This window comes from Hyla sarda, chromosome 2 (genome assembly GCF_029499605.1).
Source record: "Hyla sarda isolate aHylSar1 chromosome 2, aHylSar1.hap1, whole genome shotgun sequence".
NCBI lineage: Eukaryota > Metazoa > Chordata > Amphibia > Anura > Hylidae > Hyla > Hyla sarda.
In genome coordinates, this window is record NC_079190.1 from 133,502,823 (window position 1) to 133,523,260 (window position 20,438).

At 41.5% G+C, this 20,438-nt stretch overlaps 1 protein-coding gene across 1 annotated transcript in view; it reads left to right on the plus strand.

The window, feature by feature from the left end:
• TDRD3 (tudor domain containing 3) overlaps positions 1 to 20,438 on the plus strand; it is a 288,299-nt gene that overhangs the window by 128,087 nt on the left and 139,774 nt on the right. Inside the window, exon 4 of the mRNA XM_056555486.1 lies at positions 7,396 to 7,556. Within this exon, the coding sequence (XP_056411461.1) occupies positions 7,396 to 7,556 (161 nt within the window). The remainder of the gene's footprint in view (positions 1 to 7,395; positions 7,557 to 20,438) is intronic.

Sequence of the window (20,438 nt, forward strand, 5' to 3'; positions counted from 1 at the left end):
TTTTTTTAATCTTTTTCTATCTCCTATGCCACTTTTCCCAAAAAATGTCATGGCTTAATGGCATGGGTCATACATAGCTCCACAGTGGATTTAACATAACTTACACCAAAAATCTGCTTCAGCACTGGAATGAGTAGAGATGCATTACATTTATTAGAGGCTTATGTATAATGTCTGGAACATCTTATTGCTGCAGACTGTAACGCTGAATTGTGAAATGCTGCTCTTAATAAATTCCTCTTAGTCTGAAACCATCTTAGATGCAAAAGAATTTAAGTAAAAAAACAAAAAAAAGTAACTTAAAAAAAATTATAATAATAATTTGATGACCTTTAATTGCAATAACATAAGCAGTGACATTGCAAGGTACTGCTGTGTTCCATAAAGAAAGGGACGCTGATAAAGTACCTTGCTCTGCCACTACAAGTAGAATGGTTACTGCAGTTGTACATATTGAGGAGGCTGTAGTGCTCATTTAAAAGGAAACTGACAGCCTGTTCACCCACACTTACCTCAATACATTGGGTTATAGTGCGGGTGAACCCAAGTATTAGCCGCTGTTGCTATTATCCATTCTTCACAATGGAGGCCGAAGCAGTCTTGCCAAGCTTCCCTGCCTCCATCCTCTTTGCTTAGCTATGCCCACCCATCTTGTGTGACATGAGAGTGAGGATGAGGGAGTGGCACGTGCGCTCTGCCAGAAGAACAAAGCGCTAACATGGGAACAGTTTCTTAATCCCTTCCCTTTTTGGCGATTTTTAATTTTTGCACTTTTGTTTTTCCCTCCTCACCTTCCAAAAATCATAACACTTAAAGTTTTCCACTTAAAATTCCATATGAGGGCTTGTTCTTTGCGCCACAAAATCGACGGCGAAACCAGAAAAAAATGATTTGTGGGGCAAAATTTTAAAAAAGCCATTTTGTAATTTTCAGCTGCTTTCGTTTCTACGCAGTTTTCGGTACAAAATTGCACCTTATATTTATTCTGTAGGTCTATACGGTCGCAATGATATTCAATTTATATACGGTAGGTTTGAGTTTATTTTACTACTAAAAAGAAATTATAACTACAGGTACAAAAATTAATATGTGGAAAAATGTCCTCTTCTGACCCCTATAACTTTTTTTTATCTTTCCGTATACGGGGCTACATGAGGACTTATTTTTTTGCGCCGTGATCTGATCGGACTTTTTGATCACTTTTTATTCATTTTTTAATGGTATAAAAAGTGACCCAAAAATATGCTATTTTGGACTTTGGATTTTTTTTTTATTACGTGCACGCCATTGACTGTGCGGTTAAATTAACAATATATTTTTATAGTTCAGACATTTATCCACACACAAAACCACATGTTTATTTTTATCTACACAGTTTTTTGTGTTGTTTTTTAAATGGGAAAAGGGGGGTGATTCAAACTTTTATTAGGGAATGGGTTGAATCACATTTATTAACAATTTATTTTCACTTTATTTTTTTCTGCAGTGTTATAGCCCCCATAGGGGACTAGAACATTGTACACACCGTATTCCTACACTGATCAATGCTATGCAATCACATTGCATTGATCAGTGTTATCGCTGCTATACTGCTCCTGCTTGGATCTCTGGCACGGAGCAGTCATTCGGCAATCGTCTAAAGGGTTAATGCCGGACATCAGCCCGATCAGTGATTTCCGGCTTTAGCCATGGGTCCCGGTTGCCTGTAGCAACCGGGACCCACCAGGTATGATGCGCGCTCACCTGCTGAGCGCGCGCCATACCTCGGGAGCCACAGATGGACTTAAATGAACGTCGGTTTGTGGCAGGGGGTTAAAGGGGTACTCCTGTGGAAAACTTTTTTTTTTTTTTAAATCAACTGGTGCCAGAAAGTTAAACAGATTTGTAAATTACTTCTTTAAAAAAATCTTAATTCTTCCAGTACTTTTTAGGGGCTGTATACTACAAAAGAAATGCTTTTCTTCTTTGATTTCTCTGATGTCAGGACAACAGTGCTCTCTGCTGACCTCTGCTGTCTATTTTTGGAACTGTCCAGAGCATGAGAAAATCCCCATAGAAAACATATGCTGCTCTGGACAGTACCTAAAATGGACAGCAGAGGTCAGCAGAGAGCACTGTGGTCCTGACATCAGAGAAATCCAAAAAGAAAAGCATTTCCTCTGTAGTATACAGCCCATAAAATGTATTGGAAGGTTTAAGATTTTTTGATAAAGTAATTTACAAATCTGTTTAACTTTCTGGCACCAAAAAGGTTTTCCATGGGAGTACCCCTTTAAAGGGGTTATCCACCTGCCATACATACCTAGCAGACTGTAATGGACATGCTTAGGAAGGATCTGCACTTGTCTTGGAGCTAAATGGCTATGCTGTGAGATTACCATAACTCTGTGGCTAGCTTTTTGTGAACTGGTATTTCCTGTTTGATTTTTCTTTTTTTGACTACAAATCCCATAATTCCATTTTCCTCCCTCTTACACATCAGCCACCCCACCCATTGAAACATAAATGAGCTGCATCCATTCAAAAGACCTGTGGTTTTCAATCAGGGTGTCTACAGCTGTTGCATTAGTTGCAGATTGATCTATCTCTCACCAAGCGATCCCTCCACCCATTGAAGCAGACAGGCTCCCTGTCATCAGCTGACTAGTGAGTCAGGTCTCGGCCGCATTGCAACCTGGGAAAAATCTGAGACAACAGTCATTTTGTATGCTGTTAAAAATAAATATTGGGGTGAAAATCACAGAAGAATTGTGAGAAAACCATCACACACAGGTACAGACACTATATTATGAACTACACTAACTTTACAGCCCCTGTAGCATAGTCAAATAAAAAAAATTCCTGGAATACCCCTTTAAGTCACTAGGACGTCAACATGAACAATTATGAATATTTGCAAGTTGGGCGGGCATAGTTGAACATATGGGACAGAGGCAGAATAGCTCGGGAAGCTAAAAGCAAAGGGTTGTACCTTAGAGACGGCTGGACCAATGTTAGAAAGGATAAATAAGCACTTTTGTCTAATAAGATGCAGTACAAAGTTTCTTATATTCTCTCATAGTATACGTATATATACAAAGGTTGTCCATATAACAGTCCTCTTTAACTACCGTATCACCTTCAAACAGCTGACTGGTTTACCTTCTGGGAGTTGACCCTTGCTGATCTAATATAGACGGCCTGTTAGTTTTTAAATACAGTAAAATATGTCTGGTTTGATACTGACAGTCTGAGATGTCCGTGATAGGTTGATGTGTGGAACCTGAAGGGCAGTGTTCTCCAACCTGCGGTCCTCCAGATGTTGCAAAACTACAACTCCCAGCATGCCCGGACAGCCAACGGCTGTCCGGGCATGCTGGGAGTTGTAGTTTTGCAACATCTGGAGGTCCGCAGGTTGGAGACAACTGCTGTAGGATAATAGTGATACTCTAAATTGGCAATATACGTAGAATATGTATGTGCTGCATGATGTAATTTGTGAATTAATGATGTCAATTTAACATGGCTGCACCAAGCATCGAAGCAACAATGGAGAAGAAATAGTGTAGTAGATTTGCAGATGTGGATCGAATGTAAGCCCGGATCTGATGGGTTGGTATAAACTAGTGGGGTGGGAGATGAGAGTTTAACTTAGGCTGGGTTCACACTACGATTTGAACTACGGTTCCCGTATACGGCTGGGAGGAGGGGTGGGCGGGGCTTAATCACGGCAGCCGTATTCGGGAACCGTAGTTAATGTATGTCTATGAGCCGACTGGAGTGAATCGCAGCCTCCGGTCGGCTGCTTTTTCGGCCATATGCGGTTTCCCGACCGCAGGCAAAAACGTGGTCGACCACCCTCCTCCCAGCCATATACGGGAACCGTAATTACAAACCGTAGCGTGAGTCCAGCCTTAGATGGAATGTCTTCTAGTTGTCAGAGATAACACAGACAGGCAGATCACTCACAGTTTCCTAATTCATCTACACATAAGAGCGGCAGTATTCTCATCCATTTACATTACGCAAAGTGACAGTGTTCACCCCTTGTAGTGCGAAGGCTGAAGTTGACTTTGAAGCTGACACACCATACCCTGTAATGAAATTTCATAACAGTCATGTGATGCTTTTTTCTTTCCCGTCTTTTTATACACTACTTGTTAGCATCTTGATCACAATTGATTTCAATAGGTTGCAAAGTGGTTTTTGCAATACAAGGTTAAATGTAGTCAGGCGCTTTAGAGTACATTAAGCTGTTCATAATTGCTGCCATGAGATGCATCCGCTTATGTTCTGTGGATGGGAAGGCTTTTCTCATATAGAAAATCATTAGGAGAAGCATACTGAAATGTCACTCGCTGGAATGTCTTGTTATACCATTGCAGTATGAGATATGCTGCAAATTGATGTTTTTATCATACAATGATACATTTAATGTTCTTGATCAGAACAGGTTATGGTTAAGAGGCTGAACAAAATGTCCATTTCCTATACTTTATAGGTATTATGTAAGATTATGTAACCTGTAGGAATGGAGGGAAAGGGATAATACCAGTTTTCAATGAATAAGGACAGTCTGTACTTGTATTATTATTATAACATTTTTATTTTTACATTTGTGCATATGATAAGAGTTATGATACCTGATCTAAAAGCAAGTACAATGAATGTGAAACAGTAAATGACAGACTGATATAGAGGGAGAGAGGGCCCTGCCCATGAGGGCTTAGGCTAGGTTCAGACTACGGAATTTCCGCCTACAATTCTGCTTTAAAATTGCAGGCGGAAATTCCGCCTGCTAAAATGTATAGTGTAGTGAATGGGTTTCTGTTCACAAATTCACACTTCGGAATTTGTGATGTGGACTTTGTGAACGGAAAATCCGCTTGGAAATTTCCGCCTGAAGAAAGGCGTTGCTCTTTCTTCAGGCCGAAATACGCTCGGAACACATTGCAGTTTATTGGAGACTGCAGTGTCTGCACGGTCCTAGCGCCGACTGATTCAGTCAGCACTGGCCGCACTCGGAATCTCCGGGCGGAAATTTTCTGCCCGGAGATTCCGTAGTCTGAACCTAGCCTTACAATCTACAAGTGGTGGGGAGGAAAACAGTAGGTGAGGTAGCTGATCATGTGTGAGCAGGTAGGGAAGCAGCTGTTCATATGGCAATACAATGGCAGCAGGGTTATGGGCTTTCCTGAAGAGATGGATCATCAGTTTGTTTGGCCAGATGGTGGGTGAGAGCCAGATATGTCGAGGTAATGAGTTTCAGTGTATGGGGGATGCATGGGAGAAATCATGGAGACGTTTGTGTGAGGTGCAGACTAGGAATAGCATAGGCGGAAGTCTTACGAGGATTTGAAATTACATGGAGGTCGGTATCAGGAGATCAGGTCAGAAATGTATGAAGGGGACAGGTTGTGGATAGCCTTGTATGTCGTGGTGAACAGTTTAAGCTGAATTTGTCAGGCAACAGGTAGCCTGTGATCGGGTAGACAGAAAGGAGAGCAAGAGGAGAAGTAAGGTGAGAGAGAAATTAGTTGGGCAGAGTCGTTGAGGATGAATTGGAGGGGAGCAAGAGTGTTTGCCACAGAGAAGGATGGTGCAGTAGTCCAAGCCTTGTTTTCAGCTATGTACACTGATTACTCCCTACTCTACAAAAGATATGTCATTCTTTCCAGTCTGACCACAGTGCTCTCTGCTGACACCTCTGTCCATGTCAGGAACTGTCCGGAGCAGGAGAGGTTTGCTATGGGGATTTGCACCTCTCATTCTCCAGAAAATTCCTCACAGGAAGAGGTGGCAGCAGAGAGCACTGTGGTCAGACTAAAAAAGAGCTACACAACTTTCTCTGAAGCATACAGCAGCTGATAAATACTGGAAGGCTTAAGAGTTTTAAATAAAATTTCCAGGTCTATATAATTTTCTGGCACCAGTGGATTTGAAAACATTATTTTCTCAGGGTACCCCTTTAATCAGTATATGAGCTCTGGGTAACTGTGTAGCCAGAAACTCAGTCCTTACTGCCATTGTAATAGTGCATTGCTGGTCTGCGACACAGATAACTTGCATAGTAGGTGTACGTTTATTGGACATTTTAGCCATTGTACCTTGAGATATTTCAGTATAACTGTTATATCAAGAATGCATAAAAATATTTTGTCGAATTTTTTATTCTCTTTTGTCCTCTTGAGCTAATGTGCATGTGATATATGTGAAATATTACCACAATCTTGCACAGTAGCTGCTGTAGGGTTTTTTAGCTGCTCTTCTGTATGGACTCCAACAAAGCAGTTTTATTCATCTAAAAGAATATATATTTTAATGATGGAAAGGTTACTGATAATTTTTCTGATATGTATAAAACTGCTTTGTTGCGGTTTATACAGAATATATAGCCATATGTCAAACACTGCTTTCTAGTTTATATGTATAAAGAATTTTTTTTATTTGCAAAAATACCTGCTCCCAGCATTACCTTCTTGCTCAGTTTCCCCTTTTAGACTGTATAGGAATCTGTCTTGCTGTGTTAGGGATGTATCTGACAGCAGACTTGTAAAGGTAAGACTGTAATACAGGCTGTAATTCAGGCCCAGGTCAATCTATGTAAGTATTTAAAGGGGTATTCCAGGAAAAAAACTTTTTTTTTTTTTATATATCAACTGGCTCTAGAAAGTTAAACAGATTTGTAAATTACTTCTATAAAAATATCTTAATCCTTTCAGTACTTATGAGCTTCTGAAGTTAAGGTTGTTCTTTTCTGTCTAAGTGCTCTCTGATGACACCTGTCTCGGGAAACGCCCAGTTTAGAAGAGGTTTGCTATGGGGATTTGCTTCTAAACTGGGCGGTTCCCGAGACACGTGTTATCAGAGCACTTTTCCAATAGATCACCCCTTGGGGCAATCCAATAATACCCTAATTTCCCATATACCAACTAAAATGCATATACTTTATTAGAAACTAATCAAAGATAAACCACACATTTAAAAAGTAACAGAGCAGTATTCCTTGGTTTTGATCTAATGTCTTGTAGTATCTCTCTCACTGAGATTAATTGTTGATATCTGTCGCTGAGTGTGCCTGCAGCTCACACTCTGCTTACTCCGGAAACTACTATGATATAGTTAAAACACCCTACTCAGCCCCCCCCCCCCCCCCCCGAGTAGGGTGTTTTTTATATAAAAAAAAGTTTTTTCCTGGATAACCCTTTTAAAGATGAGATTATTTTGTAGAAGTCAGTAGTGCCCCAATTGCACTGAAATGTTATGTAGCAGACTGCTGGAGCCCTGTTCAAGGGGGGGGGGGGGGGGGGGAAGATGGGGATAAGTTATCATTCACTACAGAACTCCTTTAAAACGGTACCTTATTAAGTTTATGATCTGCTTACTTTTCTTCTAAATCTGTTCTTCTTCTTTCAGATAGATGGCCCATGTGTTCTTCAAATACAGAAAATCCGTAATATATCTGCACCAAAAGACAATGAAGAATCTCAGGCAGCTCCTAGAATGCTCCGTTTACAGATGACGGATGGCCATACGTCCTGCACGGCCATAGAGTTTAATCACTTGTCAAAAGTCAGGTAAGTGTTTTTCCTGTATAAGCTGCAGATTGAACGCCTACTAAAACACATGACCTGACACCAAATAAACTTTAATTGTTTGGGGCTTATGTGTAAACTTTTCTCATTTACATGAATTTGTAAGGCAATGACATAAATGGCAATTCCATAATGTGATCTGAGATCTTCCAAATTTGCTCTATGTGCTTATATTTCATATGCACCTATCAACCAAAAATAAATCCCTGGATCAACATTCTATCCACGTAAATCTAGTATCCATAACCTGTAATATATATTATTTTTTTTCAAAAAAACATCCAAACATCCCTTGACTGTTTGAGTCAGACATCACAACATCATGGGGCAGATAGTTCCATAGTCTCACTGCTCTTACAGTAAAGAATCTCTGTATGTGATTATGGTGAAACCTTCTTTCCTCTAGATGTAGAGGATGCCCCTTTTCATGGTTACCGAACTAGGTATAAAAAGATCACTAGAAGGATCTCTACTGTCAATTCATATATTCGTATACTGTACTCATATACAATGTATACGTATACATTGTGATCAGATCGCTCCTAAGTCGTCTTTTCTCCAAACTAAATAACCCCAAGCTTGATAACCTGACTTGGTCCTGTAATCCTCCATTACCATCAATGATCTTTGTCGCCCTCTTCTGCACCTTCTCCAGTTCAGCCATGTCCTTCTTATCCCCTTAAGGACATAGCCCCAGGGATGTGGAAATCCTATCGCCCGACGCCCGGGACAAGTAGTTTTGGGCGCCGGGCAGGTGAATTGTTAATAGATTTAGCCCTGTATCGGGCAAGCAGGGACAGACAGACTTCTCCCTTATTTTTCTTTAATGCCGGTGTGAGGTGCAGGAGCCGATGCAAGTCTGCACCTCACACCGGCGCTTAGGGTGTATGGAGGGGCAGTGGCGGCCCCCAGCTGATTTCAGTAGCCGGGGGCCGCAGCTCAGAGCCCCCCAGCCGGTCTGAGGGGATCTCAGGAGTGAGGGCAGAACCTGAGGTCGCATGTCTACAGGAGATGATTAAGCTACGCCCCCTCATCCCCCCTCCCGGAGGATGGAGAGTGCAGCTCTGCATAATACAAGACGACAGAGGGAGAATGAGGACGTCCACAGCTCCTCCTCCCCCACACACAGCTCCTCCCTCCCCCACACACAGCCTCTCCCTTACCCTGCTCTGTCTACACAGGACCTCATTTATCACGGGGAGGTTTCAAGTATTCACGGGAGAAATACAGAGCGGGGAGAGGACGTGTGTGAAGGAGACTGCACTGCACAGGCTGGGGATTTCACCTCACACCGGCTCAGGTGAGGAGGCTGAGCATGCAGGCGGCGGTAAGGGTGGTTGTATATGTATGTAATGTATGATTAGGGGGGGTGTATCAGCGGAGGGTGTATGTATGATGTGTGCATATGTATGGTGTATGTGTCATGTGTATATATGAAGTGCATATGTGTATATGATGTGTGTATGATGTCTGTGTATATATGAGGTGTGTATGTGTCATGTGTATATATGAAGTGTATATGTGTATGGTGTCCGTGTATGTGTGATGTGTGTATGTAATGTATAATATAGGGGGCAGCGGCAGGTGTATGTATGATGTGTGCATGTGTATGGTATATGTGTCATGTGTATGTATGGTGTCTGTATGTGTGATGTGTGTATGTAATGTATGATATAGGGGGCAGTGGCAGGGGTATATATGATGTGTGTATGGTGTCTGTATGTGTGATGTGTATATGTAATGTATGATATAGGGGCAGCGGCAGGTGTATGTATGATGTGTGCATATGTATGTGTCATGTGTATATATGATTGTATGGTGTCTGTGTATGTGTGTATGTAATGTATGATATAGAGGGCAGTGGCAGGGGTATATATGATGTGTGTATGGTGTCTGTGTGATGTGTGTATGTAATGTATGATATAGGGGGCAGCGACAGGTGTATGTATGATGTGTGCATATGTATGGTGTATATTTATGGTGTGAGTGTATGTGTATATATGATGTGTGTATGGTATATGTGTGATGTGTGTATGTAATGTATGATGTGGGGGGGTGTATGTATGATGTGTCTGTATGTATGTAGTGTATAATATAGGGGGCAGTGGCCGGTGTATGTATGATGTGTCTGTATGTATGATATATGTATGTAATGTATAATATAGGGGGCAGTGGCCGGTGTATGTATATGTGTATGTATGGATATGTGTATGCATGTATGTTTTGTACAGGAGTGGACTGACAAGTGCTGCCACCAGTTGTGCTAATTTTTTAAATTTATTTTTGGTGTCTTCTGGCCACCCGCATTAAATTGCACCCCCAGAATCCCACCCGCTTCATACTCACCCGCCAACCAAGAGCCCCACCGATGCACGCAAACACGCCCGAACCAAAACTACAACTCCCAGCATGTTGCACCATAACCTAATCTGTAGAACTATAAAGTGCTGGGAGTTGTGGTTTTGGTTCGGGTCAGCTGCAGAGCCATAGGCTGTATCAGGGCATGCTGGGTGTTGTAGTTACTAACTGCAATTCCCAGCATGTTACACAATAACTTTAACTGTACTACTATACAGTGCAACATGCTGCAACACCCACAGAACCATAGGCTGTATCAGGGCATGCTGGTAGTTGTAGTTATCTAGTAACTTAAAGAAGAATTGTCCAGCGCACGTTCCCGTTAAAATCCAAAACTTTATTCAAACATGTACACCAGGTACGAAGACAGGGTAGACACAGGTGACGCGTTTCAGCCCGTCAAAGGGCCTTAGTCATACAACATATAATGACAGAGTGAGACCTTTATAGGGTATAGGGGGGGGAGGAGGGAGACGACGCACACCTCCTACTGGAGTACGCGTAATCGTCCCTCCCCTTCCACATTCAGGTGCACATATCTAGTAACTAAATGCAACTTCCAGCATTTTCTGACACATAAATTAGAGTAAATAAAATGCACCATATAAACTGGAGAAGCAGACCCCCCCAGTAACACAGCGGTGTTCACTGTTATCCAATCAAAAGACTCCATATATAAGTCCCCATGAAGACTGAAAAATTGTGATTAAAATATTTTAAGAAGTGCGTATATATGTGAATAAGCCCCTTTCCTAATAAAAGTTCCGATAATAACTACAGATCATATCACACAAGATTACCCTCATCCCTGTATATGGAAAAATTGGAGTTATAGGGGTCAGATGGGGGGGCTTGCCTCGGGTGTAAAAGGAGCTAGCTACAGCTCTCCCGCCACTAATAGCCTGGCATGCTGCAATCGCCATGGCCGCTATTAAACCAGCAGTTGACAGCAGTGTCTAAAGGGATCTTATAACTATCCCTGGTGGTCTAGTGGGGGGGGATCGTACTATTTTGGTTGAAATTATTTTATCTACCAGGACAAGTGGATTTTCTTGGTGGACAAGTAGATTGTGTTCCGCTTTAGTCCCTTGGACAAGTAGTTTTTTTTAAATTTCCACACCCCTGAGCCCATTTTGGCCTTAAATGAAAACTGTCACCAACCCCGCCACACTAACCAGAGATACTGGCTCGTAGTGCGGGGGACGCTGATCAATATGATGCCCACCATGCCCAGATCCATCCAGCCGTTCGCCTGATATCTTCATTTTTCAAGATATGCAAATCCTCTTCTAACTGGCAAGGACAGGGTTACAGCCCTTCATCTGGCACTGTGACGTCACCGCCGCTCGGCCCACAGCACCGCCTGGTTTATGCATATTCATGCCCTCCCTCCGTATTTCCCTCTCCTCCTCGCTCTCTACAGGACTCCACTGCGCTGAGGCCGCTTCGGGGTGTACACAGGAAGCTGGCACATGCGCAGTGGAGTCACATACAGAGCGGGGAGGAGAGGAAGATATGGAGGGAGGGCATGAATATGCATAAGCCGGGCGGTGCTACGGGCCGACCGGCGGTGACGTCACAGTGCCAGATGAAGGCTTGAAAAATGAAGATATCAGGCGAATGACTGGACAGATGCGGGCATGGTATGAATCATATTGATCAGCGTCCCCCGCACTACCAGCCAGTACCTCTGGTTAGTGCGAGGGGGATTTGGTGACAGTTTTCCTCTAAAGGGGTACTCCGGTGGAAAACTATTTTTTTTTCAAATCAACTGGTGGCAGAAAGTTTAAACAGATTTGTAAATTACTTCTGTAAAAAAAAAAAATCTTAATCCTTACAGTACTTATCAGCTGTTCTATACTAGAGAGGAAGTTGAGTTGTACTGTCTGAACACATTTCTCTCTGCTGACACCTTTGTCCAGATCAGGAACTGTCCAGAGTAGGAGCAAATCCCCATAGCAAACCTATCCTGCTCCGAACAGTTCCTGACATGGACAGAGGTGGCAGCAGAGAGCACTGTGGTCGGACTAATAAGAATAACTCCTCTGTAGTATACAGCAGCTGATAAGTACTGAAAGGATTAAGCTTTTTAAATAGAAGTAATTAACAAATCTGTTTAACTCTCTGGCACCACTTGATTTAAAAAAACTAAATAAAAATTACCACCGGAGTACCTCTTTAACCCCTTAAGGTCACAACCCATTTGGGCCCTAAGGACGCAGGCAATTTTATTTTTACGTTTTCGATTTTTCCTCCTCGCCTTCAAAAAATCATAACTCTTTTATATTTTCATCCACAGACTAGTATGAGGGCTTTTTTTTTTGCGTGACCAGTTGTACGTTGTAATGCCATCACTCACTTTACCAAAAAATGTATGGCGCAGACCAAAAAAATACTATTTGTGTGGTGAAATTTAAAAGAAAACCGCAATTTTGCTAATTTTGGAAGGTTTCGTTTTCATGCCGTACAATTTACAGTAAAAATGATATGTGTTCTTTATTCTTTGGGTCAATATTATTAAAATGATACCCATGATAACATACTTTTCTATTACTGTTGCGCTTAAAAAAATCACAAACTTTTTAACCAAATTAGTACGTTTAAAATCCCCCTATTTTGAAGACCTATAACTTTTTCATTTTTTCGTATAAGCTGCAAGATGAGGGCTCATTTTTTGTGACGTGATCTGTACTTATTGATACCATATTTGCTTATATAAAACTTTTAATACATTTTTTTATAAGTTTTTTGGGGAATAAAAGGTTTTAAAAAAGCAGTTATTTTGGAATTTTTTTTTTACGTTCACGCCGTTCACCGTACTGTACCATTAACATTTTATTTTAATAGTTCAGATATTTACGCACGCGGCGATACCAAATATGTGTATAAAATATATAAAATGTATTAAAAAAATTTAACACTTTTTGTGGGTGAAATAGGGAAAATGGGACAATTTACTTTTTTATTGGGGAGGGGGTTTTTCAAATTTTTTTTTACTTTTACTTTTATTTTTACACTTTAAAAGTTCCCATAGGGGACTATTTATAACAATCACTCAATTACTAATCCTGTTCAGTGCTATGTATAGGACATAGCACTGATCAGGGTTATTGGTCATCTTCTGCTCTGGTCTGCGGGAAGGCAGATCAGAGCAGAAGACTCCCGGAAGGTAGCGGAGCCCGGGGAGGGGACCTCCGGCTGCCGTGCTGAATGATCGGATCGCCGCGGCAGCCATTTAAGTGACCGCGATGCTGCAGATGCCATGATCTGTATTGATCACGGCATCTGAGGGGTTAATGGCGGACATCCGGGGGATCGCGGGTGTCCCCCATTACGGGCGGGTCCCTGACTGCGATCAGCAGCCGGGACCTGGCACGCATGACCCGGGCATCGCTCCGATGCCCGCGGTTATGCTTAGGACGTAAATGTACGTCCTAGTGCGTTAAGTACCACGTCACCAGGATGTACATTTACGGCGCTCGTCGTTAAGGGGTTAAGGACACAGTCAATTTTATTTTTGTGTTTTTGTTTTTTTCCTCATCGCCTTTTAAAAATCATAACACTTATATTTCCATCTACAGACCCATGTGAGGGCTTGTTTTTTGCGTGACCAATTGTACTTTGTAGTGACATCAATCATTTTACCTTTAAATGTATGGCAAACCAAAAAAAAAATGTATTTGTGTGTGGAAATTTAAAAGAAAACTGAACTTTTTCATATTTTTGGAGGGTTTTCGTTTTTACGCTGTACACTTTACGGTAAAAATGACATGTTTTCTTTATTCTGTGAACAAAATGATACCCATGATAACATACTTTTCTATTATTGTGCTGCTTTAAAAAAAATTTAAAAAAATTAAAAAAATATTGCCCTATTTTGATCACCTATAACTCTCATTTTTAAGTATATGAGGCTGTATGAGGGCTAATTTTTTGCGCCATTTCTGTATTTTTTTTCGTACCACATTGGCGTATATCTGAGTATTTGATCACATTTTGTAATTTTTTTTATTTGATGTGAGCAAAACACAGCAATTTTGGACTTTTTTTTTTTTAAGTTCACGCCGTTCACTGTACGGAAGAATTTTTTAAAATTTTGATAGTTTAGACATTTACGTATGTGACAGTACCAAATATATATATATTTTTTTTATTTATTTTTTTTGTTTTCTGCGGGTAATATGGGAAAAGGGGTGTTTAAAAAAAAAAATGTTTTTAACTTTTTAGGTCCTCCATATTATTTAATTACTGATTCTGTTCAGTTCCATCCTTAGGCATAGCACTGATCAGTATTACCGGCGATCTTCTTCTCTGGTCTGCTCAATGTCAGACGAAAGAAGATGCCGGGGGAGATCAGATCAGCCATTTAGAGCACCGCATGCAAATGTACGTCCTGGTGCGTTAAGTACAGCGCATTAGGACGTACATTTACATCCTATGTCCTTAACCCCTTAAAGCATACCCGTCAGATCCAACAAAAAATTATTTTTTTTTATATATCACTCGGTACCTGACCATGTACATCTAATTTTTGTGTCTAGCACCTTTTTTTTTTTTCATTAGTCTGAATTCCTCTCACAGGGAGGGGGCGTGGCCTCACTGTGCAGGTCTCTGCCCCCTCCCTCAGTATGCTGTCTGCTCACATCTCCCCTAGTATTAGCAAAACTACAACTCCCAGCTTGTCCTCACTGACCGTAGCGGGACACAAGCTGACAGTGGGAGGATTTTTCCTCCAGCTGTGAGCCCTGCGCTCACAGCTGTCAATCAAGGAAGTGTGTACATGACAAAGGTAATGACGCATGGACACAGCAGGACTAGTATGTGTCCAAGCAGACAGGGAGGCAGTTGTTTGACTGGCTTTCTCAGTATGAAATACTGAAAATTTTCTAATGAAAGCAATTGCAAAACCTATTGGTTTTGCATGCTTTACAACATATCAAAAGTTTTTGTATCTGACAGTGCCTATTTAAGGACTCAGGGCGTACCTGTACGTCCTGAGTCCGCCCCTTTTTTATAACGTGGGCCACAGCTGCCTTACCTGCCTCCTGGTGTCCGATCGCCGAATGACTGCTCAGTGCCTGAGATCCAGGAATGAGCAGTTAAGCTTCAGAATCAGCGATCAATGGTTTCCTATGAGAAACCAGTGATCAATGTAAAAGATCAGTGTGTTCAGTGTTATAGCCCCCTATGGGAGCTATAACAATGCAAAAAAAAAGTGATAAAAAAAGTGAATACAGATCATTTAACCCCTTCCCTAATAAAAGTTTGAATCACCCCCCTTTTCCCATAAAAAAAAAAACTGTGTAAATAAAAAGAAACATATATGCCTCGCCACCCCCCCCCCCCCCCCCCAACGCACCACCCCGGCCCCATTGCCTCCCCCATCCCCGGTTTTATTATTACCTGTTCCCGGGACTCCTGCTGCGTCCTACGTTACGCTGTGCGCAATGACGAGTGACGTGACGTTCACGACGTGACGTCACCGTCAGTGCGCACAGTGACAGCTCAGGAGGACACCACCGGAGCCAGATGTAGAGTGGACCCCGGGCACAGGTAATTTATAAAACCGGGGATGGGGGAGGCAGGGGGACAGGACAGGCAGGACCCCCGGACAGGCAGGGGGAGAGTAGCTGGTGGCGGCGGTGGTCTATGGCACCGCAAAAGCCATTGCAGTGCATTGATTTAAAGCGCCCGCTTTAAATCAATGATCTGCAGCTGTGTCGCGGGGGGATAAATAGCCGATAACTTATACCGGAATATCAGTATAAGTTATCGGCCCTAACCTCCACCGATTATCGGTATCGGCCCTAAAAAAACGATATCGGTCGATCCCAAAAAAAATATATCGTTAATTAAACCGCACGATTAATAGCGAACGCACAAAAAAAATTCCAAAATAGTGTATTTTTTGGTCACTTTTTATATCATGAAAAAATTTATAAAAAGCGATAAAAATGTCTGATCAATACAAAAATGGTACCGCTAAAAACTTCAGATTACGGCGCAAAAAATGAGCCCTCATACTGCCCTGTTCGCGGAAAAATAAAAAGTGATAGGGGTCAGAAGATGGCAATATTAAACGTATACATTTTCCTGCATTTCCTGTAGTTATGATTTTTTTTCCAGAGCAGAAGTACGACAAAATCAAACCTATATAAGTAGGGTATCATTTTAACCGTATGGACCTACAGAATAAAGAGAAGGTGTCATTTTTACCGAAAAATGTACTGTGTAGAAACGGAAGCCCCCAAAAGTTACAAAATGGCGTTTTTTCTTTAATTTTGTTGATTTTTATTTTTCCATTTCCCTGTAGATTTTTGGGTAAAATGACTGATGTCATTACAAAGTAGAATAGAATTGGTGGCGCAAAAAATAAGCCATCATATGGATTTTTTGCAATACAAAAAGTGTTGTTTATCAAGCGTCCTGCACATCTTGCCAATGCCAGTATGTAGGTTGCACCATGAACTCCCTGAAAACTCGGATACGCAGGCACATATCTGATGCAAGGAATATTTTGTCATTTAATAGTAATATATCTGCGTTGTCCAGACATTTCAGGGATGTTCATGGAGGCAACATGAGTACACTACAAATTATGGGCATAGAAAAAGTTAGGAAACCGAGACGGGGTGGGGATCTAAGGAGGATGGTTCTCAACAGGGAATCGTTCTGGATATTCATGTTAGACACGAGGGAGCCTCATGGGTTAAATTTGAGACAAGACCTTATACTAACGTTTTAATAATAGAAGTAACTAGTTAATATGGTCTATCTATTTAGCCAGACTACAATTTTGCTTGTGATATTATAAGTATTAGTGCAATTGAATTTTGTGGCTTTCTTGTATACTCGTGTATTGAACATCATGTCTATCTATGTATAACAGTCATAGTATTTTGTGATCAATTCCATGCCGGATTTTTTAGATGATCCACCACTTTGCTGCTCAGATCATGTGATTCTAATGTGTTTTATTATAAAAGTACACAGTGCTGTAAAGTTTTTATGCCATGACTAAGGGCTTTTTAGCCTGAAACGCGTAGGCTCTACGCTCCTCGATATGCTGTTTGTCACTTTTGTACCTCAATAAAAAAGTTTTTACCTGCCTTCCTGGTGCTGGACATCTTCCGTTTTCTACTATCATATGGATTTTTAGGTGCAAAATTGAAAGGGTTATGATTTTTTAAAGGTAAGGAGTCGTTAAGGGGTTATATACAGGTGCCCAATATTGGACATACTACTCCATATGTGGTCTGACTAATGATTTATACAGAGGTAAAACTATGTCCCTGTCCAGAACCTCTTTGCCTCTCTTGATACAGCCCATGACTTTGTTAGCCTTGGCAGTTGCAGCCTGGCACTGATCTCTTAAGTCGAGTTTACTGTCCACCAGTACCCCCAAGTCCTTTTCATTAGATGTTTTACCTAATGTTTTATTATTGCTAAGATCATTCCAACCTATTGTGTTTTGCCAAGCCAGATACAATATTCTAGGCACATAAACAGTGATTAGAGTCATAGATATCTTACAATGTCTGAATCGGTCTTTCATTAACAGAAACTTCTGGATGTTTCCAAAAGGATCCTCTCATTTTGATACCAAAATGACTATCCTGCTACATTGGAAAATCAGCTAATGTTCACTGATGTTATAGTTTTAACCTATACCAGTAGGCTTCAGTGTTGGGGGAAATATATTACTCTAAATCTGAGTATGACAAAGGCATAATTGCAGGTCAAAAATTCAGATATTTTTTTTGTTCTTCAACAGTTGTAATGCTTGAGGGGTATTTATTAAATCCAGCGGCTAAATCTACTTGACATACACTATTGTATTAATGTGTGACCGGTGGATATTTTGTGTCACTGCTGCATAGTATGAATCCAGGACTTGTGTGAAGACTCTGTTCTACAAAGTGAAATTATAAAAGGAGGCACTTCATACCTGTACATTCATTCTTAGCCTCTGAAGCATTATTAAAGAGTTGCGGTATTCAGTAAATGCTATAATTGCCAGCTATCTGGTGATCGGGGTTGTGATTAATGAATGGCTGGCTACTTCTCTGTAAAGGTGTCAGTCTAATAGCTTCAAATGCTCTGCAGGAATTCACTTACATAATTACAATACAGGATCATGGTGCTGCCGAGGCTGGGGCACGCAGATAAGAGCCTCTGTTCTAATACAGTATCCTGCTGTCTTGTCGCAGCATTACACCTTACAAGACGAATTGGTCACCTTATTCTTATATTCCTTAGTTGAGAATTGGAGTGTTTACATGTTCTCCATGTTCTAGTATCATTTAACCTGTTAAGGACGCAAGGCGTAACTTTAGCGTCCATGACTTTACGTACCAAGGGGACTCACTGCTAATGAATGGTAGTATCATTTATCCTTTTAATGCAATGATCAATGCCGATCTAAAGTATCAAATCTTACTTCCAGGCTAGATCAGTTAGACCATGTGAATAAGCCTACCTGCTGCCGGATTGCGAATTTACTGATGCTAAATTTACACTGCACAATGCTATACATAAGGCTAGCATTGTAAAGTAAATGCAATCTAGTGATTGCAAATAAGTCCCCTATGGGGACTAAAAAGTGTAATATAAAAAATAGTTTTTAAAAACATATAAAACCCCTCCCTTATTAAAATAAATTCACCCCCCTTTTCCCATTTTACACCCCCTCCCTCCCAAAAAATACATAATAAAAAAATAATAAACATGTGGTATTGCTGCATGTGTAATTGTCCGAAGTATTAAAATATAATGTTTATGATCCGACACTGTAAACGATGTAACATAAAAAAAATACCAATTGCTAAAAAAGCTGATTTTTGGTCACGTCATAAACTCATATATCAGAATTTTTTTTTTTTTTTTTTTTATAAAAAGGGTCATATACAGAAAAGTAAAAAAGTTATAGGGGTCAGGAAAGGACAATTTTAGAACAAAACAGAAAAGCTATATGCATTGGGTATTGCTTCAATTTCATTGACTTACAGAATAAAGATAGTTATTTTTACCATAAAGTACACAAAGTAAAAACAACCCCCCCCTTCCCAAGATTTGCTAAACTGTCAGTTTCTTATCAATTTCCCACACAAATATTTTTATTTTGTTTCGCTGTAAATATTATGGTAGAATAAAAAGGTGTCATCTGGGATGTGGAAATCCTATCACCCGACGCCTGGGACAGGAAGTTACAGGTGCCGGGCAGGTGAATTTTTCAGGCCTCTAGTCCTGCTTTGGGCAACCAGGGCCAGACCTGAACATCTCCGACAAGTACGGTGGTGCTCAGGGTCTACGGGCTACCGACTCGAGCCTGCTTCATACCCGATGGCCCCTAGCTGATTTCAGTAGCTGGGGGCCGCCGCTAATAGCCGGTATGTGGCGATCGCAGCGGCCAGCTATTAACCCTTTAGATTACCGCTGTCAGCTTCAAAGCTGACAGCAGCGTCCAAAGGGTCTTGTAAATGCTCCCTGGTGGGCTAGTGAGGTGGATTGCAGGGGGGTGAACCACTGTAGAGGTAGCCGGAGGGCTTACCTCTTGTTCCCTGGTGTCTGTGGCTCTGTTTAATGAAAGTTTAAAAGACACACATTAACCCCTTCCATATAAAAAGTTTAAAGCACCCTCTTTGCGATATAAAAAAAAAAACCATGAAAACATAATAAAAATAAACATATTTGGTATAACAGAGTGTGTAATTGTCCGAACTATTAAAATATAACCTTATATATCCCGTACGGTAAATGACGTAAATGTAAAAAAAAAAAATACCAATCCCCAGAATTGCAATTTTTCATTACATCCCAGAAAAAAAGTAAAAAGCGATTAAAAAGTCAGATCAATACCAAAATGGTACCGATACAAACAATAGATTATGGTGCCAAAAATTTGCCCTCGTACAGCATACGAAAATAATAAAAAAGTTACAGGGGTCAAAAAATGGTATTGTATTTATCGGGGTATACCACGCACCCTCATTTTACCAAGGATATTTGGGTAAAATAAGTTTTTTACCCAAATATCCTTGGTAAAATGAGGGTGCGTGTGTGTGCATGCGTATACCCGTTCTCTCCCCCTGACTATCGGCCCTGTTGCCTCCCCCATCCCCGGTTGTATAATTACCTGTTGCCGGGGTTGGGTCCGCGCTGCTTCAGGCCTCCGGTGTGCGTCCCATGCGTCGTTGCTATGCACTGCACGGTGCGGCGCAATAACGAGTGACGTCATTGCGTCTCGCAGCGCATAGCAACGACGCAGGGGACGCACACCGGAGGCCTGGAGCAGCGCGGACCCGACCCCGGCAACAGGTAATTATACAACCGGGGATGGGAGAGGCAACGGGGCAGCGGCGCCGGCAATGGGTGCCGCTGCCCCTTCTCTCCACCTGTCTGTCGGCGCCGCTGCCCCATTGCCGGCGCCGCTTCTCTCCCCCTGGCTATCGGCGCCGGCACCGATAGTCAGGGGGAGAGAACGGGCAGCGGCACCGATAGCCAGGG